The 22,951-nt window shown below is 30.3% G+C and overlaps 2 protein-coding genes across 8 annotated transcripts in view; one reads left to right on the top strand and one right to left on the bottom strand.

Annotated features, from left to right (window-relative positions):
• LOC106685985 (guanine nucleotide-exchange factor SEC12) overlaps window positions 1-5,689 on the bottom strand; it is a 20,336-nt gene extending 14,647 nt beyond the window's left edge. For all 6 annotated transcript variants that reach the window (XM_067049489.1, XM_067049487.1, XM_067049488.1 and 3 more), the window contains exons 1-6: window positions 5,419-5,689; window positions 5,139-5,337; window positions 4,906-5,050; window positions 3,615-3,792; window positions 1,986-2,104; window positions 340-571 (exon numbers count right to left, since the gene is read on the bottom strand). In XM_067049489.1, the coding sequence (XP_066905590.1) occupies window positions 340-571; window positions 1,986-2,104; window positions 3,615-3,792; window positions 4,906-5,050; window positions 5,139-5,337; window positions 5,419-5,556 (1,011 nt within the window). In that variant the 5' untranslated portion in view covers window positions 5,557-5,689. The remainder of the gene's footprint in view (window positions 1-339; window positions 572-1,985; window positions 2,105-3,614; window positions 3,793-4,905; window positions 5,051-5,138; window positions 5,338-5,418) is intronic.
• A 374-nt stretch (window positions 5,690-6,063) lies between these two features.
• Window positions 6,064-21,503, top strand: LOC106686003 (uncharacterized). Of its 2 annotated transcripts, XM_014429065.2 has the most exons (13): window positions 6,067-6,342; window positions 6,429-6,564; window positions 6,654-6,828; window positions 7,744-7,900; window positions 9,745-9,841; window positions 13,122-13,361; window positions 14,681-14,839; window positions 15,932-16,429; window positions 16,961-17,077; window positions 18,598-18,741; window positions 19,264-19,398; window positions 19,473-19,607; window positions 21,113-21,503. In XM_014429065.2, the coding sequence occupies exons 1-13, from the start codon at window positions 6,206-6,208 to the stop codon at window positions 21,299-21,301; spliced, it is 2,319 nt and encodes a 772-aa protein (XP_014284551.1). In that variant the 5' UTR covers window positions 6,067-6,205; the 3' UTR covers window positions 21,302-21,503. The 2 variants fall into 2 exon arrangements, with proteins under 2 accessions (XP_014284552.1, XP_014284551.1); XM_014429066.2 differs by lacking the exon at window positions 19,473-19,607 and having other exon boundaries at window positions 6,064-6,342.
• The last annotated feature ends 1,448 nt before the right edge of the window (window positions 21,504-22,951 follow it).

The raw sequence follows: 22,951 nt of genomic DNA on the forward strand, positions 1-22,951 counted from the left end.
TAAAAAAAAAATTTTGATTACAATTTAATTTTTTGTGTTATTTTTTACAATTTCAAGTTCTATCGGGCTTAAAAAAACACCCTATATTAGAAAAAAATTATAAAGAGAATAAAAATTCTTTTTTATTTTATTTTTAATAAATAAAATTATTACAATATACAAAAAATTATTTATTCATGTCGACATTTTGACCTGAGTTTCAGGACTTCATCAGGGAGCTTGTAGCAAAGAGGTCCTAGCTAAAACTGCTGTAATACCCCGACCATCTTCTCCAATTATTAATCTACAGTCAACTATCTACACCTCATTATACTAGAAGTAATAATAGAGAAAAAATACCTGAAGAGAGAAGGCTATGTATATTGATACAGATCCTGTGAACATGGTACCAATAGCAATGAAAATACCATCATCTCTAACAGCAAGTGCTGAGGTAGGTTCAGATACAGATGTAGACTTGGAAATATGGCCATCGTCCCAGGCATGGATCCATCCTTGGGCATCCTTCCCACCAGCAACAGGATTAACTGTAGTAAATAATCTACAACCTTTACCCTCCATCACGCCAAAGCTGAAATAACAGAAACATTTCAATGTGAGGAAGCTGTGACAATTCCTATACAGAAATTATTAAAATCATGTTTAAACAAAAGGATTATAGAGAATAATTTACATCCTTATCAACCAAATTTTAAAATAGATAACTGAAACAATTGTACTTGCTCAAATATAGGTCAACCCTCATATTGAAAATAATTTTCAGAGAAAAAATAAAGCTACTAAAAACAAGAGATCGGCAAAAATTAGTTATAAATAAAACAATATCTAATTATCATGGATATAATATTTATTTATTAATGAACCATTCATAACTAAAAATGTATTCATTGTCATATTTATAACTAATGTTCGTCCTGCTTTGCTTTTCATTGATCAATTTCCAAATTTCATATACATGTCTCAAGAAGTAAATAAATAGCATCATAATAATCATAAATCATGATCTCATTTGAAACAAATTTTTTTATTAAATTTCCTCTCTCCAAAATGTTTGATAATAATTGAACAAGTTTTCACTAATCATAAATTTAAGCAGCATTAAGTCTCCCATCACAAAAGTATGAAGTGACTAAAAGCTTAGAGTTTGGTTGAACTCAAATTTTCCAAGCTCGAACTCGATAATTTTAGACAAAAAAATATCAGAGATGAAGTTGACTTATATTTGAGCAAATATAGTATTAATTTGTTGCCCAACATAAATTATTAAAGTTGATATGAAATCAAAATGTTTTTTAGAATTAAAATGGTTTTGTGCATATGAAATTTTATTTACAATATAAAATTCATATTTTATCAACTTAAATTTCTTTTAGAGTTATCACCCTATGATTTTATTAACTTCCATTAAATTTGGTCTAATTTATATGAAGATTAGATTTGATTCCTGATATTAATGGAAGATTTTAAGATGACAAGCAATTTAGGTAACCTGAATTAGAGAAACTTTAAAATAAAAATACTTTTACACTCACTCTACCAAGACCCAACTTTCTAGAGAAGAAACTTTTCTGCATCTAATGTACACTCATTCATTCCTATATTGAAAATAAATGAAAAATTGGAAGTGGACATGCAATCTATGTTAATAATGATTTTCAGGCTTCACAATTTTTTTTTTAAATGAAAAACAACTAGAAACTTCAATTTCTCGAGAATGTCTAATACATAACATTAGTGTAAATAGAATAAAAAAAGAAAAATAAGGATGAATTAAAAGACAAAATTTAAAAATACATGTCAAAAACAGCAAAGCTTACTCATAGTACTGGGAAGCTAATATAATACTTATTTCAACAATACAAGCAATAAACATTTGGAATCATATAATTTCAGGTAGTTTCAGATGTTTTCTTTGACAATATGTAAAGACAAATTTTTAAATGAAATGAAAACTAATATTTTGAAATTAAAAGGAAATAACTCACCGACATTTTTTAAAGAGATATTTAATTCCTGCTGGATGAGTCCAATCAAGTTTATGAACCTGCTTTCCTGACTTCAGTTCCCAAATGATTGCTTGTCCATCTTTTGCCACACTGGCTACCTACCATTAAAAAAGTTGGATTTAAAACTAAAATAGGTCTAAATTCATAAGAATAAATAAACATTAAAATTGTTATAATAATAAATTTAATTTCTCCATAACTTGAAAAAAATAATGGCAAATATGAAGATAGTACAGGAGATAATATTTACTTATAATATTAGGTAGTTAAAAAAGTCTTTGTGAATTGACTCATTGCAGACATTTAAGTCTCCAGTTTAATCCTCATTGGAACCTTTTATTTATTTAGAATAAACCTGTAATTAAGTATGTATACTAACTATCTACGTCTTACAATCTATTTTGTAAATTTCACCAAAAATGTTAGAAGAAATAAAAGTCATTTGCGGTCTTCTTGGAACTACTGGAATAAAGGACTAAACTGCGAAGGCAGTAGTCAAGGAACTTTGAGGATGGAAGGTGAAATATGATTAATTTTAAAATGACAGTTCAGTTCATCCTTCTGAGATGGTGATGCTGATTGCATCAGTCTATCAGTAAGGATCTATTTCCAAACACTCAAGAATTAAGATATGAAATGAGAGATTTAAATTGTGCGGTAACCCTCAATTTAAAAAAGCTCGAAGTACAAAATTTACAGTCCAGATGATAAAGGTAAGCTTCCCAAGCTCAATAACAATTAGATATTTGTACAAGTTTGCTTCAAAATCCAAAAGATAATAAAGTTTAGAAAAGAATATAACATTTAAAAAAAAAATACTATCAACCGAAAACAGAGGGTGACCAAGGTCAAGAAGCCGAAGCAGAGGTTCCTCAACATCGACTCAGAAAAAAGACTATATTATGTGTTAGGTAGGATTGAGGGTGCTTTACACTTAGAGTTGGCTTTAGATAGCAAGGGTATTGATGCTGAGCTTTACTTACTTATCCTCATTATGTACATATGATATTACTTAAAATTAAGAAACACAATTAATATCGATAGTTATTAAGTTTCACTTCTCAGGCCCAACTTAAAATCTTGATAATAATTTAAATTATTTTAGAATGGAAGATATTAATTATCACATATTTTAATTTTAATACAATGGGTTTAAGGTGTAATGGAGATCATCTTCCTTGAAATATAATTCTTTATAAAGAAATTTATAGTTTAAAGACATTTCAGGACCATTATCCCATCTACAGCTATACTGTAAGAGCTTGTAAATTACAGTATGTCTGTACAAAGGGCAAACGTCTGTCAACTAAAAATTTCTTAATAAAGAATAATGTATCAAGGAAGATAATATTAGATAGAATAGTAATTTATATTCTACTTTATCTGACAGTAGAAATAGTCCTGGTGGGGACAGAACTTTACAATGAGCTCAAGAATACCTTCACCTTCTGTCAAAATATATAAATGATTCTCGTTATATCATTTATTTTTTTCTATATTTGTTCCACTCATGGATAATACAATTTAAGAGAAATGGGTTTTGTACATGATTTAATTTCACCTATAACAAACTTTTAATTAGTCTCAAAAACAATGTAAAAAGAACACCTGCTTTGAATCAGGACTGAAATGTAAATCATCTAGCTCTTTTGTATGGGCTTTAAGAGCTCTAATCAATCGGAGGCCAGGAAACGACCAGACTCTTACAACACCATCAGTTCCACCAGTCGCCATCCAACCACCACAACGAGATATAGTAACTACCCTTTGGCATGGTTCTTTTTCACTGAAATAAATAATAATAATGAATACTAATAATCAATGGCACAAATGTTTAATATTTAACATTGCGTTCTTTAAGTTATCGCTACAAAATATCTGGTCTGATATTGATCTAAAACTACTGTTCTGGTACAATGTGAACAGTAGTCATTACTTAAAATGCAGAAAGGAAAACCCTTCAGATCCAAAAAGTTATGAGCAATAGTTCAGCACAATGAGATCTATATCATGGTTTGAGATTGCGTATGTGCCAATTTAGTAGACAAAAACAGCTACATATTCACCATTTGTATAAAGCTTCATGAGGCCCATTTTTCATAGTTTGGGTAGTAATATTTTTATCAATTTTTAATCCGATGTGTACAGCAAGTTCATTATCACTTATTTTGGTATTTTTAAAAATATTTTTCAATTAAACTAATTAAAATAATTAAGATCTTTGTGTCAATGCGTTTTTTGAAGTGAAACTTCTTTACCAACGTTCTAGTTTCAACAACTCAAGAAAAAAAAACTAGATGGGAATGAATTGATTTCATGATGAGATGAAAGGAAAGTGATTTACCAAAGAGGTAAGGTTATAATGGACAATATTGGTAAAACATTCTATCATTTTTTATCAGTGAGTTAAATTCCTCCACCACCACAAACAAATAACAGACAGATGTAGACTCCTGTAGAACAGTCGGACCTTGTGACCTTATAATATTAACTTAATATAAAACTTATAAACTTGTATCTTTCTTGTTTGTCATTATTTTGTGAGTTATTGTTTTATCTTCAATTTTTCTCATTCCGCTGACTTAACTGTTAAGAAGGTTAGGTTCATCATCCACCATCAGCCTGAACATAAACACTACCACACTTTCCTATTGTTGAAATATTACAAGGACATCTGTCTTCTGGTATAAATAACATGAAACTTCATCATGTAATATACTTTTGTTATCACAATATCAAACTGAATTATCACAACTTTGGGGTGTTACTTACCAATTTATAATTTTCACTCAAAAATAATAAACAAGAAATAAAGATAAACTCATAGAACAATATTCGTAAGAAATATGCAAAACTACAGAAATGAAAACAACATTAAATAAAATAAAGTTAGGCTTACCTAAAGTCAGACTGTATACTATCACCACAGTTAAATTTAAAAGCTAATTTTTTTTTAACAATATTCTTAACTTCATTGAAACCATTTTGGAGATTTTTGGAAGGTTTTCTGTTTCTGAGATTGCTAGATTCCACTATGCCATTTGCTGTAAGAGCAATACATTAATTATTTTTTCTTTAAAATTGGGACAGAACCCAACATAAATAAATTATTGTTTGTACTAAAAATAATACTTGGTTCCTCAGAAACCTCCTTTTCCACAGTAATTCCAACTCTATATAACTGACAGTGGCTTTCTTGTCCAGCAACTAAAAATGTACTTTTTTTGTCACTATAACAAGCTGAATTCATCACAACTTTAGGGCCAGTTTCATGACGAATAACTTCTTCTGCAGAAAAACGGGTTCCATCATAAGATAACTCAAAAATTTCCTGTAATATTTCCAAGGCTAATAAAATTAATCAGGTAAATAGGCTAATTTGTCGGGTAAATTACATATAGACAATACGCACAAAACCATTAGCAACGCCTGTTTTAGCTGAGCCTCCGCCTCCTCCAACAAGGACATGCCGACTTGTTAACATTTGCAAAGTATATAAAGGAAAATTAACACGGGCTAAGAGCCCTTCTGTTTTTCTAGTAGGTGCCATATATAACCTACTCGATAAAATGCTCGAAAATGGACAGTTGAGTTTACATATCTTTCAATCAACAAGCCACACGTCAGAACTGATATGATACAATAGCCACAGCTATTCCTAAACAAATCTAAAAAAAAATATATAACAGATTGGATAGAATGATATACTTTAAAAATCTCAATTTAAACAGCTTTAATTATTTATTAATACGTTTTCTAGACTTTAAATTAATTTAAAATTATTATGCCACGTATAATCTACTTATGAGACTAAAAAGGCGGTATAATGGCAGTTTTTGAATTCTAGGACGAAATATTTTTTTATTAAAGTTGTAATATTTGTACAACAGTAATTTTGAATCATATAATTATATAATGCATTATAACAAATGTTTATATTAATATTAAAATTAACCAAGTGAATTTTCTTGATTACTGACTTAAACAAAAAAATTAAATTAAAAATAAATTTTTTTTTACTATAGATTAACAATAATTCATCAAGTATACTTCTTAGTGAAGCGGAAGTTTACAGTTTAGGATTAAACTGTGGTTACTTCGCATATTTAAGCCAAACAGTTTTGTGACATTGTTTTCGTACTTTGTTAAATTTAATATTTTTAAGTCGTATTTTTGTTTTTGAAAGTTGGGTTGGGTCGATGATGGAAAAACCCATTATATTTACCAATCTTCCTCTTTCTGAGGAATTATGTCACATACTAGTGTCAATTGATCCTTATGAAAAGAAAGACCAATCAGTGAAGTCAGATTTTCAGTGGCAACTGTTAAAAACTAGGTTCTTTTTGGATTTATGACCTTTAACATTATTAAAGTATCACTTTATGATGATTTGCTTTATTATATTAGTTTTTATTTATTCAGATTACTATTGTATTCGGAGAAGAACATAATAGCAACACCTGCTGCAGGAATGTTGCGATATATTCATGTAATTTCTATGAAAGAATACCTTAATAGTGGTTCATTAAATGCTATATTTCAAAAGCTTAAATTGAAGGTTTTTAATTTTCTAATTAGTGCATTTCTTTATCAACTGATTTTATCTCTCATATTGTGATTCTTTAAACTTATTTCTTCACCTTCCAGGTTGAGTCTGTTGGAACATTGTCACTTCCAATGTATGAGCAATGTCTTATTTATAATTTATTAGTAAAACTTTCCCCGTTTTGGAATAAAGTTGAAAAATATTTTGTAGAAGGGAGATACTTTTTAATGCAACGGGGTGGACTCCATGCGATTGAATTAAACATAATTTTGAAAGGTTTGTTAAAAAAAAATAATAATACAGAAATGTGTTAATGAAACTTAAACCTTAAGTCTTAGTTAGCAAACAGGAAGGATTTCAATAGTATTTGTACATTTTTGTTTATTTTTATGTGCTCAGCCTATTTTTTGATTACAAATAATTTTTCTTTAATTAGCTCATTGAAATGTTGGTTGTTATACATTTAAATTAATGCCTGTATAGGTTGAATATTTTATTTATTATTTTCCTCCAGCATATTTTAATTTTTATTTATTTACCTTGATTTAAGACCATCAGTTTAATGTGGAACACTCTGGAATGATTCTCATACTTTACATGCCTATTTTCATAATTCACTTTTCTGTTTACTAATTGTTGATTCTCTCTAATGCATCAGATTGTAAAAAATGTTGCTCTGAAATTTCTGCATGTTTGTATTAAAACTTTTCTGCTGTTTCTTGCTCATGATTAAAATTGAATAAACTGAAAGTTGTGGGCAGCTATTGTAGGCTCTTAGAAGAGTATCATTCATTACCTTCCTCATGAGATGCATTTGTCTGGTCAGGATAGCTTCCAGATTGTTCCTACACTCTGCCATGTGGATTGGATTGAGCCCTATGGTTCTGCCTCTTCCATTCTCTAATTATTGCCCGAAGTTAAGGTTATTATATTTCTATTTTATCCATTGAAGTTTATTAGATGATATCCATGTTTATTACCATGAAATCATTCATTATTTTCTCATTGTTGTGGAATAATAGAGTAGTGTGTTATCTGTCCGCCACTTCTAAATCAGTTGGAGGGGCAGCCTCCTTAGTCCATCCTGACCCTCCTTCAAATTAAAATTAATGGCTCTGCTTTTGTGGGTATGTAATTACTCTTAATCCAGCATTTTGATATGGTTTATTTGTATGATTAAATTTATTTTAGGTGACATGTTGATGTTGTATGCTTCTCCTTTACGGCTTTGGTTGCGTGAAGTATCATTATTTGATCTTTTGCCGTCTTCAAACATAGAAGAGACATTATCAAAACCATTTTATATTGATTTGCATTCAGAACGTCAGTGGGTTCATGTATTGCCAAGGTGAATATTTCTGTTTATTTTGTTTTTATTACTATTGTTTGTTTTTTGAACATTCTTTTGTTGTATTCATTAGAATTCAAAATTAGTATAATGTAAGACAAAGGTGCTGTAATATTTTTATAAATTATTTTGTTAGTGACGAAGGTAGGAGTTAAAAAAAAGTATAGAATCAAAATTAATATGATAATTGTTCTGGAAGCATAAATTGGATAAGTATGTAGTTTCTGCTTAATGGTTGAGGGTTTTTAGCAAGTAATAAAAGTATTAATAGTTATCAGTGCTTTGAAAATTATTTGCATTCCATCTGCAAATAATTTTCAAAGCAATTTATCCAATTTGTTGGAGGGAGAGAGGGAAATTATTGAATAACTTTTGTTGACCCTCTTAATGAGGTTTCATTCTAATGGGTCTTAGAATTTATAAAATTATCTAAGACACATTCTGGAAAGCAGTTCTTGTTTGGATTATGAAAACTGTCAAAAATAATTACAATTTGAACCTTTATAGTAAACCAACATTGCCTGAACAGTTATAAATTCTGTGGTCAGAAATAAGAAGAATAAGGTTTCTTCAAATTATGATTGGGATTGCACATGATGGAAGATTGAGTTTGGAATCACAAAAAAAAATGAGACATTTCCTAATTATGTAAAGAGGTTGTCTCCTCTTGTATGTATGCCTACTGTGAAGTATGATATTTTGTTTATTATCATACTTCATTGGATTATTATAGTCTACAATACTGTAATTGATATTTTTGTCACTATTATATTTCAATCTTGCAATGTACTTGGTTAAAGGCAGGAATGTAGAACTTTGGAACTTCCGATAAACAAGGTTTATTTTATCATACATTTTATGTATGGAAAGACTGATGAGATGAATAAGAGATCCCTGTAAACCCTTATGAGACACTATAGGTTATATTGTTTCTAATTTATCAATTCTTGTAAGGAATATAATTTTCAATCCTATGACAATAATTTAATGTATACATGGATATGGAGGTGGGTTCAGTTACTGGGCTGTGTGGACTGCTGGAGAAGTAGTGTACTCTCTGCATCCTAATGGGTTGAAGACTACTGCTGAGGCGTAGTGCTAACATGAATATAATTAGCACACTTTTAAAACTGGGACACCTCTCATGCTTTCCACATTTCCTAAATAATTTTATAGCTCAATCAATATATTATACTTTTATCAATTTAAAGAAATGTTCTTACAAACTTCCTTTTTATAAAAAAGTTCATTACCTTGAACATATTTGGTGAACTGCCAGAAATTACAAAATCAAACTGCCAAGAGTTAGCTGAATAAAAGGCATATTTTAGAATGCAGTTTGATGTGGGTAAATATGACCAACAAATAGATCAGGTGAAAATATAGAAAACTGTTGTAATAAATATTGTTTGGATTTTTGTTGAAAAGGCTATGTATTTTCTCTAATATCTAAGACTGTACTAAACTTGTATACAAGCCGAGCATTTCCTGTTTCTGGGCTGTATCTACACAATCAAGTGATAATCAGCAGACAACTTCATGTATAAAAACAAGCTTTCCGATCAAAATTATTAATCATTTTTCTCGTGTTTAAAATGGGAGTCAGTAAAATTATTTAAACTTTGTTTTATTATAATATTTTTATAAAATTAGATTTTGAGTTTATCTGATTAGACTAGTTTCCTCATCTGTATTAGGACTGTAGATCTAATCAATTTCTTATCATTTTTTAGATCATAATTTCATATGAGCAGGTTCTGATAATGATTCATTTTAAAATTATACTAGAGAAAAATATTTAGTTATATTTTTAAATAATTGTATTTAATTTATGTGTTATTTAGTTTTAAAAGAGGTTATTTAGTTTATGTGACCAATCGCATACCTAAAAATTCAACATTTGAAGATTATCAGCAAATGCGGCGTCATTGGAAAAACACTGTATGTATATGAATATATTTATATATTATATTATATGTATTAAATAATAGTGTTTACTTCCTGATTTCGGACATCCTCAGGGACAATCTTAAATATAAATTTGTTCTCACATCCAATTATTTAAAAACTTTTTGCTGGCTATTCTGCTTAGGTCATTAATATCAATCAAATTGCCGTACCCCGCCACTTTTTCATTAATGTTTAAAAACTTTCAATCACAAGCCAACCCAGCATCACTATCAACTCTCATATCAATAGTGTTAACTCTGCGGAACACTACAGGAAAGGGATAGGGTCTTAGATGGAGGGTAACTAGGAATTCCCACATACTGTGTAGATCTGTACTGTGTAGATCAATCTAAAAGAATTGAATTTATCAGTGGAATTAAAGTGATTTTCCAAGAAGAAAGAAATGTGGAGTTTTGCTAGGAACAATTGTAGATATGATTAAGATTGGGAGAGACGATTTTATTAATTTCATTAATAGTCTTGTTATTGGTTTTTTAAGGTGGTTAATAATTCATCATAAAATTCTTAGGGAAGGATGGAAGAAAAGAATTTTTCTGATTTGTGATGTTGAATGTCAGGAGTGGGTGAAGAATTAGGAACAAAAGAATATGAAGTGGCTGTCAAGATCATTCCTGCACTCCTGGAAGAGACCTGTTGTAATTAGATTCTGATTTAGCTGAGTGATTTATATTTAACTTATGTAAGAAACATGCTCTTTGTCAAGTAACTAATCCTAAGAAGTAAATTAGGTTTCCTTTATTTTATTAGGGGAGGAGAGGAAATCGGTCATCTTTGCCATTTTGATGATACTTTTAATAATTTTCTCATGGCCAGACTTAAAATATTTTATGTGCAATTTAATTTCTAACCCTATCTTCTATGACCGGACCTTTTACATCGACAGATTGTGTTACAGAATATTGTCCTGTCTATGATTGACAATATTGGATTGATTTTTATTTTGGGTCGTTTCCACAAAGTAAAAACTTACCTTCTTGTTGTCAGCAAGGTCTTGCAGCATATGATGGTCGTCAGGCTTAAACTGATTCTTAGTGCTGCAAACCATCCACGGAAATTTGGCTTGACCTATGGCAGGGAACTACAGATTCACTACTGAGAGTTGCCAAGGTGCATAGAGGAGAGGGTGGAAAAATACATCTTGCTGATGCTTTTTTACATTTCCTCCGCCTTTGATAGCATTTAGTGGCCCTTTGTACTCCAGCGGTTGCAAGAGTTCGACATCCCGACAACCTATACTCTCTCGTAAGTAGCTACCTCAGTCAGCGGAGTTTCAAGATCAGGGGTAGCCAACAGAAAATAGAAAGAGGCTGCCTGTGGTGTATGAGGAGGAAATTTAGTATGGGGACAGCCAAGACACAGGCCATACTCATAAGAGGCTCTATAGACTGGGCTTATCCTATCAGTTTCAATATTCATAAACAGATACTGAGACCAGCTGATGAAGAGGTGACATATCTTGGCATTAAAATAAGAAGAAACTTTGATGTTACCCCTCACCTGGAATACCTAAGAGATAGGGTGAACCTATCTGTAAATGGATTGTGCAGAATAGGAAGTGCATGCTGGAGCCTCAGGTACCCCGCTACAATGATTATTTATAAAGGCGTAGTCTTGGGTATCTGTATTGGGTATCAGGTATACCTGAGATATACCTACCTAGCCTGTAGCCAAATCGTCACGTAGCAACAATAGGAGAGTGGCATGGTTGAGGGTCAAGAAGACGACCTACATAACAGTGTGGCATAAGATGGTGCAAGTGTTTGCCAGAGCGTTAATCCTCATGCAGGATTTTGTTAAGTATCCAATAAAGTTAAACTGAAGAGGCAGGGGCTGGTATCGCTATCAGAGAGAGTCTGCGAGAGGTTTGGTTAGAACCCAAATCTGTGGAAGAACATTTTCAGGAGGACTCGATAGAAGAGTGGAATAGATGGTGTATGAAGAACCAAAAAGGCGCTACTCTGAGGGAGTTCTTTTCCACTGTTCGTGCAAGATTGAAGGTTCATTGAGTTCTCCCAAATTACTGGGTCTCACAGATTCTAACAAGACACGGAGAGTTCCAGGGAAAGCCACAAAGCTTTGGAATGAATAATAGATTGTACTGCTGAATAAAAAAAGGAATATTGTTTTTAAATATTTATTCTTTGATGTAGTAGAATAGTGCTATGGAGTTGATATAAAATACAAGATTTAAAAAAAATTGTCTGCTACAAAATATGCCTCTTTTCTCCGGAAAGCGAAAATATCTTGTTTGATTTATTGTTTTTACATCATTTAAAATTAAGGTAATGATAGTTGCCCCACAACTTATTACTGATACCAACTAGCGGCTAGTTATAAGCTCTCTACCTGAATGTTTCAAACTAATTACCAAAATATTTAAATTTTCCTAATTGTCTGAAAAAAAAAAGTTTATATTGAATTGTGATTGGCTATAAAAATTTAATTTATTTTGATAGTGATTAGTCTATTAATCTCGGAATTGTATGAACTTTAACGCCGATAATTCATTCTAGGAAAGGTTTCAAGTAGCATGTAGGCAAAATGAAGACATGTTCTAGCTCTGTTGCAGGAGGCCTCACAGTGCCACAACAATATTGAGGTTGCAGTGAGATATTCTATTCTGGATTATTCTCAAGATTCTCTTTTCTTGTGTGATCATTATCTTTTCCTTGCAATATGCATTAATGGATATTTTTAGGTATGAAATCAGCTATCTACTGGTAATATAGATAATGGCCATGTTTGATGTTTATTTCATTTCATGTATTTAATGGAATAAAAGGGAAAGGCCTATGAGGCCAAGATAGAGGGGAAGCAGCCTAAAGGTAGGCCAGAATCACCTGGGAGGAAAGTCATCCGAAGAAGAAACCTAAATTGGGAAGAACCAATATGATTTTTGGTTAAAAGAGATATTGGAAGCGGCTGCATGAACCTCATACTGCTATGTTGTAACAAGGATTTTACATAATGAGTGGATGTTTTAGGGCATGAAAGAAGCTTTCTACAGGTAACATAGATAATGGAAATATATAACTTGCGAAGGGAACTACTTTGATTGTTATTTCATGTATTTAATATAAGCCTAAACTTATTTTTTTAAATTCCAAAATATTTTTTTTAACCTAACAATAGAATGAACATTATAATCATATTCTAAAATAAGCATAGGAATCTGCAACTTTTTGCTGGATATTTCATATCCAGGTATTTCTGTGTTGTCTTACCTCTTAGTTATTTTATTAATTTTCAGTATGGGTACAGGCTTCCTGAAGATGATTCTTCTGCTATATATGTTGGTATATCTTTTTTCGGTAATAATGACTTTTTGTATCCACTGGAGTGTGTTCGAAGAGGAATGCATATGAATATAGATGAACCTAATGTTGTTGCACACTTTGCAAAAGCTGTAGCTACTAAGGCAGCTTTAGTTTGTGGAAATAAAATAAAACTTATGAATTTATCAGAGTTGCAAAATATGCCTAAAATAAAAGTAAGTGAAATTATATGCATATTATGTATATAGGTATACAACTAATATTTTTTTGCTGTTTATAAATAGTAATTATGTATTATTGAAACATTTGTATTTTTCAAAATATGAAATCAGATTTTTCAGTTATGTTCTTACTTATTTACCTCCAGGCTAGCCTATAAAATACTGATTTTTTTTTTTGGGAGAAGGGACTGGACTTAAATCTAATTTTTTCTTTTTACTTTCTGGGGGAAGGGAATGGGCTTACATGTCTCGCTTGTCCCTTGCTAGGACTCTGTGAAAAGTAGGAGATAAGAAATATATGAACCATTCTGAATACAAATATCTGCTATTTTTACTTTTACTTTGTCAGACTTGTTTGACTAAAATACAAGGCCATTATAGCCAAGTTTACTAAGGTTTTAGGTGTCATTTAGCGTTATTATTCAGTTCCTTAGTCAAATGACAGGCTTATGATAAAACATAAGTCTCCTCACCTACAAATCATTAGATATCTTTTAAGCCTACAATGGTCTGCAAGTATTACTATTAATTTTTAGAGTTCATTTCCATTTAGGTCCAGTTGACACTTGGTTCTAGAAGGAGAGAGTTGATTAATTAATACTTTTGTCTGTCTCATTTCCATACATTCCCTCCACTTCCTGCTTCTTTTCCTCCATATCCAGTCAAGAACCTCTTTATGCTGATGTATTTTGGAGAAACCTATAGAGGTTTCTGGTCCCATTAAAAGAAGTTCAGCCCTGCTTCCAGAGAGCTGGTCCGCTTTCTCATTGCTAGTGATTCCTTTATATTCAGGAACCCACCTTAGCTAAAGCGACTTTATGCACAACAAGGATTCCAATGCCTGCTTATACCCTCTCACCAGTTCATAGGTGTCTCAGGAACCTGAAAAGTAGATTATATATCTGAATAAATAGTGATGCCTATCCTTTCACAGTTAATTACTCCTGAGCATGCATGTAACTGGAGAGAAAAGAACAAATATTTTTTCCTGAAAAATTCAAGTATTTGCCTAATTGGAAGCTTAGTTCTATGCCTAAATCCTCTATATGGATTCCTTTACCCATAAGACCTGTTGAATTTTCCCTAGACCTGTCAGTGAAATAGGGCAGTTATTTAGCACAGTTATTTATTCATTATTTGCCTGTAGTAGTTAAATCATAATTTCATAGATGATGGGTGCCACTATTCAGTTAAGTACAAAACATTCTTGATTGGAAGGAACTAGATAGATCATTCTTTGAATTATTATTTATATATACACTATATTTGTTCTTATTGATTGTATTAAAGTTATTTATTTTTTTAAAATAAAGACGAGAGAGAGACTTAAATGGAGTGAGTCAGGATTAGCTGAATTAGATAGTGAGTTATTGAATAAATGGTTATTCCAAGAAGACGACTCAGCAAACATGACTTTTGAAAGCCAAAATATTAGTTTGTATATGGAACCAGAACAATGTCATTCTACAAAGGTAAACATTAGCAATGATATTATTAATAGATTATGATGGTATTGTTATTATTAAATTTTACAATTAATATATTATTTATCAGTAAACTCTTGTGCAATTCAAAGTGTCATAATACTTCAAGTTGTTGCAATAAATAAGATTTGAATCACATAATTAAGTAATTTTTTATTACTATTATTTTATTTTCTCATTTAGAATGTATGTATGTTTTGAATTCTTGGTCACTCTTCTCAGAAAGAGAGGCAAAAACGTTACCTCACCTTTCTGACATTTTATAGCGACTGAAATAGAGGAAAAAATATAAATCTCCAACATGTTCAACATTCACCATTAGTACATGGTGAATGTTGACATTTACCGGTGTAAGTCAGAAATAAGGGTATTAAGCAAATAGTTCAGACATACATCAAGCGGTTATGTGAATGTTTGCATTCACTGGCAAAAGTCGACATTCTATAGATTTCGGTATTTCACTCACTGTAACATATACACAGCAAATGTAAACTAGAGTAAGATACCAAAACATGCCAAAAAATTAAATTATGTTGTGCAAAACCAGAAAAAAAAAGATAATGATTCTCCTTAACTAAACTTTTTATTTCTTCAACTATTATTACAGTTTTGATAAGAAATTACAATTATTGAAGAAAATATTAAATACTATCTGTCTCAATTATATTTCCGTATTGTTTGGTTTGAGCATACATAGATTAAATAAACAATTTAAGTTTGATATTAATCATTGTATTTAGTTAAAATTAAATAATCACATAAATTTTATTATTTTTATTTTTTGGTACATAAATATTAATTACTCTTTTATTTTATAATATAATACTAGTATAGTTAAATTGCTGGTATTATATTACGGTAAATTCATTATACTGGGCCTCGAATATAAACTGCCTCTACACTATTTAAAATCCATTGTTGGATTCTTACATATCTTTCAATATCGAACTATCCATGTTCAATAGTAATAGTTTAATTTCATATAAATATACAGAACTTTTTGGTTCACATATTAATTAATATGTTTATTTTTTTACTGTTGTTGGTATCTCATTATTTGTTTTTTTTCTTATTTTCAAGGATGATCCTAACAAAAAACTAGAATATGACAACTGGTTGGCTAAGTGTTCACAGTTTATTGACAAATTAAATCAAGGAGGCCAAAAAAGAAGTTTTCTTAAAGCTAGTAGGTTAACTTTTAATGGAACAAGTCTACCATCATCGCCGTTAAAAGTAGAATCAAAATCACAACCTTCATCTACCATTGCTCAAATAGAAGAAGATTCTTTTCTTCAGGAGAAAGAATCTTGCCAAAGCCATCCTCCTTTTAAACCTTATTTCAATAAAATTGAATCAAATGTTCATGCCAAAAAAGAATCTGTAAATTTATCAAGTAAGGAGCAGCATGAAGTTAATATAAATGTGGGCAGCTGTGATGGAGCTATTTTTGAAAATAATTTTGGACATAGAAATGAAATAACTCATATGAATGTTACACCATCTCCTGATGTTCTATTTAAACCAATTTTTAAGAAAAAAAAATCACTCCATTCTAAAGGAGCTGTTAAAACATTGGAGGTAATATTTCTTGCATATGAATAATATGATGAATATCCTATTAGACATCCTTTCATATCTTTGTTACAATTTTTTTTTTTTAATGCCTTGGAATATGAACAATAAAATAAAGTTCTAGGGTGGATTAAGTGTTGTTTTAGTTTTGATTTTTATGATATTTATTCTTTAGATTGAAAGTTAAAGTTCTTAAAAGATTCTTCAAGATTTTCATCAAAATTATTAGTCTTTTGGAAGAGATGGATCAATGGGCGAAAATATTTTTTTTCGTTATCAAGGTGTTTTAAAATGCACATGTCCATGGAAAACTGCACATAAAAAAGTTCACTAGTTTAAAAAATTGTGAATTATTTATTTTGTTGTTTTTCCTCTTATTGTAAAACATAAAAGTGAAATAATTCCTTATGAAATTCCATGTTTCTTATAACCTTGAATATTAGCTTTTATCAAAAACGTCTAAACATATTCTCCTGTAAGTTTCTACTTCTTTATTTCCTTAAGAATTATCTTGTCTTATTCAATTTTTATTTTTAGGAAAGAAAAAAAGTCTCTAAGTCAGTATCTAAATCAAAATCATTGACTTCTGAAATCTGTTCTAATAATAGGAAAAGTGTTAATAATGAAATTAAAAAGAAAGAGAAAAAGAAAAAGGTAACTATAATGAAGTAAACACTTAATCTCTTCATTAATGCTTAGTCGTTAGAATAATTCCAGCTGATATTTACTACTTTCCTTCAATAAATATTTATGTAAATAAACATGATTGTAATTAAATGATACATTATAGAAAGATAATCCGGGTGGAGGTCAATAAAGGTACAAAATGGAAGGAGTGATATCTGGTTTGGGCTAGATCGGTTATATAGGGAACATTAAGGTTTTTATGTATGATTTTATTTGTGACAAAGTAAGGAGCATTGAGGATTTTACAAAGGATTTTGGATTGTAAGGATGGGATATATGAGAGGAATTCGAAGGTTTAGTGAAGCCGCAAAGCTCAACTCCATATGTCCATATTGGCCTTATTACAGTCATGTAGATCAGTCTTTTGTAATGAGTTGGAAGTTTAGACCGTTTGTCTAGTAAGTGCTGTAATAGTCAAAATCGACGTGCAGTTTCCTGTCTTTTCAGTCTTGTGTGAGCATTCCAGGTTAATCCTTTGTCCAGATGTAGTCCAAGGTAGTGGATCTGTGCGACAGGGGTAAGAGTAACATTATTAAATGAAACAGTAGGACAGTCGGTAGGTTTACGACGAAGGGTAAAGGTGATTTGATGGGATTTGTTGGAATTTATCTTAATCCTCCAATTACAACACCATCCTTCGAGGGCTGTGAAATGGGATTGTTTTCCTAGTTAAATTATTTTTCCTCAATAAAATTAATGTTCCTACACTATGTTTGTTTATATTCTAATTCTTAACTTGAATCTTTTAAATACATTCCTATTAACCTAATGTGCCTTTAACATTAACATTTTATGGAAATATCGTTAGTATGGATGAGTCTTCATTCCTTTGTGTATTCAAATTTCATGACTCTGTTTTGATGGCTATACTAGAGATTATGCAAAAGATATGACTCGACCAAAAGGTTTTATTATTCAGTGCTAATCAAGGATACTACTAAGGTTTGCCTCCCCTTATTCCTTCACTCACATCTCTTCCTTCCCATCTCAACTAGGCTGAAGATGATACCAATGGTAATTATCCTCTCTTTCTTTCTTTTGACTAGACTGAGGTCTATATTGATGCTTTGTTTCCTCTCTTCCTTTCTCTCAATCAGGCTGAGGTTGATATCTATGTTTTGTTTCCTCTCTTCCTTTTTCTTTACTAGATTGTGGTTGATACTGATACTCTGTATTCTCTCATCCCTTCTGTTTACAAAACTGAGGTTGAAATTGATGTTGTCTTTTCTTTTTCTTTCTCTCAATTAGACTGAGGTTAATACTGGTGCTCTGTCTACTGAAGACATCTCAAAATTAATAAGGAATGGCGTAAACTAGAAAGAAAGATTTGGAGATGGCCTTGTCATTTATCCCTGTACTTGGCCTTGTTTGTATTTAGTCCTGAAATGCAGGAAGAAACATTGGTAGAATAAAATAAGTATATTAGTATCATTCACTCAGTTATAAGACAAATAATAATTATTATAGCTTTGTTTTTTATTTTTTAGAAAAAAAAGGATATTAAGATTCTCAAAGAAAACAATTCAGTAATGGCTTCTGAAGTTAATATTCAAGAAGTGGGAGCTGAAATTGATGTTCAAGAGGCAGTAACAGAAATAAATGATATATGCTGTGAAAAGGATGAACAAATGGTAGTTTATTGTATAATGTTTATCATTAGGGTTTATGCTTACACTATTTTAATTATTTTCCCATTTTAATACGTCTAAATATTTGTATAACCCACAAAATTTCATGGTCATTATTATATCTTCCTGGGTATAGTTATAATCTTCTTCCTTATTGTATTATTTCTTTATTGAAAATTGTAGAGTTTGAAATACATTATGGTGCCTAAATATAAATTTTCTTTTATCATCACTATAACAATGTTTTCTCCACCTTATTAATCTTAATCAACTTTTTCTTATATTTTTCATAATATCCATTTTGAATTGTTCAATTTCCTATGTCTCTGTTCTATTCATGGTAAAAATTAACACTTTTTGATTTTATTTGACAAGAGATGTAAAATATCTATTACTTCAATATACAATAAATTGTTTAGTTTATTGACACTACTGTATTCTTCTTCTATTTTTTTTTTTTTCCAACTTTTACTTGTTAGTGAAAACTTGCAGCCATGTTCATAACAGTATACTCCTTTTTTTCAGATTGAAAAAATTAACCTGGAAGAAGCTATTCAAAATCTAATTGAACCTAATCATGAAATTAATTTAACATCAAATTTATTTGAAAGTCCATTGGCTGATTCCGTTCAAGATTCCATGTTAATTGAAGAAGAAGAGGTACGTTCTTCAGTATGAAATTATATATTTTGTCCTTTTAAAACTACATGTTTTGATTGTATTATATTTTTCAGAATAAAATCAAAATTAACAATATTGTATCTGATAAACAGACTTTGCCAATTGTAATTGAAAACAATAATCTCGATATCAATACTAAACTGAATATAGTGAAAAGATTGGATTTCCCTCCAACTGCACCAAAAGAGGTTAACTTTCTTATTAGCACATAATTTTTATGTATTATTGTTATAATAAGGGATAAGAAACCTTCTCTGCAACCCATTGTAGGTTCACATACAAAATACATAGATTCTTCGTGGAATTTAAACTAGTAAAGTTTATAAGTTTTAAATATTGCCTATTCTTGCTTCTGCAATATGTAAAAGGAAAGAGCTTCACATCTGCATAGATATGCTTTTTTATTCTTACTTCATCTTCTTACCACAGCTGGCAGGATGAATCTTTCACTAACTTTACTTTCTTCAGATCACATTATGGACAGTGGTTTATGTGGTGACCCTATGTTCTGGTTCTTAATACTTGTTAAGTTAGGTTGAATTGGTAGAAATTTAAGAATGTTCATTCACTAGGCTTTGGAATCCAGTAAAAGTTATTTCTTCTTTCTCAGGTTTCAATTTCTTTTCTGGTTAAACTGATATGTTACAGTATGGTTGTGGACTAGTTGACATAATTTCTGATACCTTCCTTACTAAGACGTCAACTACCTTAATGTCCAAATTAAGGTATGCTTATTACAATAAGTAAATTGCTGCAAGATTCCAAAGCAATTCCTGACTAGCCAGCTATGACGTGATTGTGTTATAATTGAAAGTATTTACTATTGCTAGGCTGTCTGATATATCTTTCGTTTTTCCCTAAGAGGTCTATTTTTATTGCATGTATTTCAGCCTGGGAGACAGTTGCATTTGATCCCATTGCTAGGATTCTACTACAATTTGCTCCTGACTAATGTTTGATAAAAAGTAGTTAAAATTATGTAAGACTAATTGCTAAATGCATTTCCTTTGACTTAATTAGTAATTGTATACCGCAAGTAGAACTGTAATGGTTCATGTTCATCAAGTAGTTACTATTACCATAAAATTACTTGTAAACATATAATTTTATTTTTGAAATTACTTTCTCCCCAACACTGCTCCTAACTTTCCTTGGTTTTCTTTTCTTAACAGATCCATCATTTTACCAAACCAGGACCCTGTATTCAATTTTGGGTCCTCTTTGCACATTTGCTTGTTTGGAGCTATTAGTTGCTTTAAACTAATTGTTTAAGTCAAATTTCTGGGATAAATAATCATTCACTGAGTTGATCCACTCTTTTCTCAAGCTCATTAAGAATTTTTTGGTTTATAATTCCAGGTATTTTTAAATCTGAGTACACTACTTTATGCATATTTTTGTCTACAATTGTGCATGAGAGTTAGGTTAAGCATTACTTTCATGATGCATGTTATTGCATTCTGCTGCACCTAGGCTTGCCCTTATTTAATATTCTCAAGTATAATACATTTTTTCTGTAGTTTTTGGCCACCAAGATTTAGAATATAATTTAATTTTAAAGCAATCTATATTCTTGAAATATTCTATAGTACTCGAATATCATTCTTTTAATTAAGGTTTTAGTGTTATTTATTTGTATCCTATAGTTTATATATTTATAACTTTTAATGAGTCCTAACAATATTTGTTTCAGCGAAAGAAACCTACCCTCTTATCTGCAATCGAAATTGAAAATTTAGTGTTAACAAATCAGATAGAAAAAGTAAATGTTCCTTCACTTTGTTGCTATCTTAAAGGAAAAGGTATTCCTTTTTCGAAAGACAAAAAAAAGGATGTCCTCTTACAAAAAGTAAAGGAAATAATTATGCCTGCAGGGAAATAATAAATTTAAAAAAATAAAATAGCACACATATGTTTATTCAATTCCAAACAAGAATTATTTCTACTCAGCTGAAGAATTTGAAAACAGTTTATCATAAATTTATATAAAAGTGTATTTATCACATTATTTTTCCAAGAGTATTTTATTCAAGTTGTTAAAATGCTGTTTTGTATGTTTATAGAACACATTTGTGAAATAAATGACAGATATTTAATAATTTTTTTTTTTTTAAATAAATTTAAAAACAATGTTATTTTAGACTACAACATTGGTATTTTATACAATCTTTTAGTTGTTAAATATATTTGTATAATTAAAACAAGTAAATTTTTATAAAACAAATCTTTTGACAACTTATTAATATCTTTTTTCTATGAAAAGCCTTTTGAATTTTCTTTGAGTAATTCAAAACAAATCTTATAACAGGTTGGGTTTTAATCTATCTTTTTTTTTTTTTTATTTATCATTCCTGTTGGTTGTTGCCCAAGGTACCTAATTCTCTCTTCTTCCAGAAAAGTTATGTTCATGCTATGATGTAGTTATTGATTTTTCGGGAATACTCCTGTTGAATGTTCATGATAAATCACATCAAATTGATTTTGATAAACTCAGAATTTTATTTTGGACAATTACTTTTGGGAGGACCAAAGGTACCAGTCCACACTAATATGAAACTAATTTGATTAAAGGAAGGAACATCCCATTTTAACTAGGTGATGCTGTTCAGGAATCAGATGGAATTATTGCTGACTTTTTTGGGGGGAGGGGGGACTTAATGCGCAGTCATAAATAGTTCTATCTGATTTCTATTTTATTTGCATCACGTTATGCAAATGGGTGCTCCTCTGTATTGTAATTATATATGCAGTCAACATATGTAATTTGTAAGTATACCAATGAAAAATTTACTTTATTTATAGATAGTGGTGCATTTAGTCATTTATCACACACTACAAAGCTACCTACCAATCCTGCATCGCAGGATCTAAGGGCCTTTAATTATATTATTTAATATTATAATGTTGATGAAAATATACATATACTAAAATATAATATACTTCACACAAGCTCCATTGTTAAAAAAATTGCCAGATTTCAATATATAATGGAGAAAATCATGTTTCAATTAACTGATATGACATCGGGTTTATGTTTGTACCTGATGTAGTAAAGTCTAACCTAAAAGTAGTGACCCCCCCCCCCCTCATCTTCGTAAAAAAGACTTCTTATAGTCACCATTAGCCATGGTTCTCAGATGATCAACTGGGTGAGTCGGATTTAATTTTAAGGATAGAACTAGGAGTAAAATTTGAAACATCATCCAGCTGAAACAAGAGCAAAGAAAAAATGAAAACAAATCTAACTTTTATATTAATATTGTAATTCATTAAATTATTTTATTTTGATGTTTATTTCTTATGATTTTGACACATTAATTTATATCTTTTAGCTTTGTGTTTCCAACTAATATTTTCCAGTGCTATTAAAAGTTCTTATAGAATTCAAAAATAGATTCTGAATAGGAGCGATTTTTATTCTAAAATAGAATGAAACAATCAAGAAAAAGGGGTTTCTATTCTAAAATTAAATGAACCCAATAACTTGAAAGTTAACTGAGTAAATAAGCTGACGTTGACTTAAGAAGTAGAT

The sequence above is a fragment of the Halyomorpha halys genome, unplaced genomic scaffold (assembly GCF_000696795.3).
Source record: "Halyomorpha halys isolate HHAL.00 unplaced genomic scaffold, Hhal_1.1 Scaffold764.1, whole genome shotgun sequence".
Lineage (NCBI taxonomy): Eukaryota > Metazoa > Arthropoda > Insecta > Hemiptera > Pentatomidae > Halyomorpha > Halyomorpha halys.

What these genes read in the sequence shown, in the direction of transcription:
- LOC106686003 (XM_014429065.2), top strand. Translation starts at nt 6,206, where the DNA reads ATGATGGAAAAACCCATTATATTTACCAATCTTCCTCTTTCTGAGGAA. An exon ending in AAAATATGCCTAAAATAAAA is followed by an intron (nt 13,362 to 14,680) that starts GTAAGTGAAATT and finishes TTTAAAATAAAG; the next exon opens with ACGAGAGAGAGACTTAAATG. An exon ending in AGAAAGAGAAAAAGAAAAAG is followed by an intron (nt 17,078 to 18,597) that starts GTAACTATAATG and finishes TTTATTTTTTAG; the next exon opens with AAAAAAAAGGATATTAAGAT.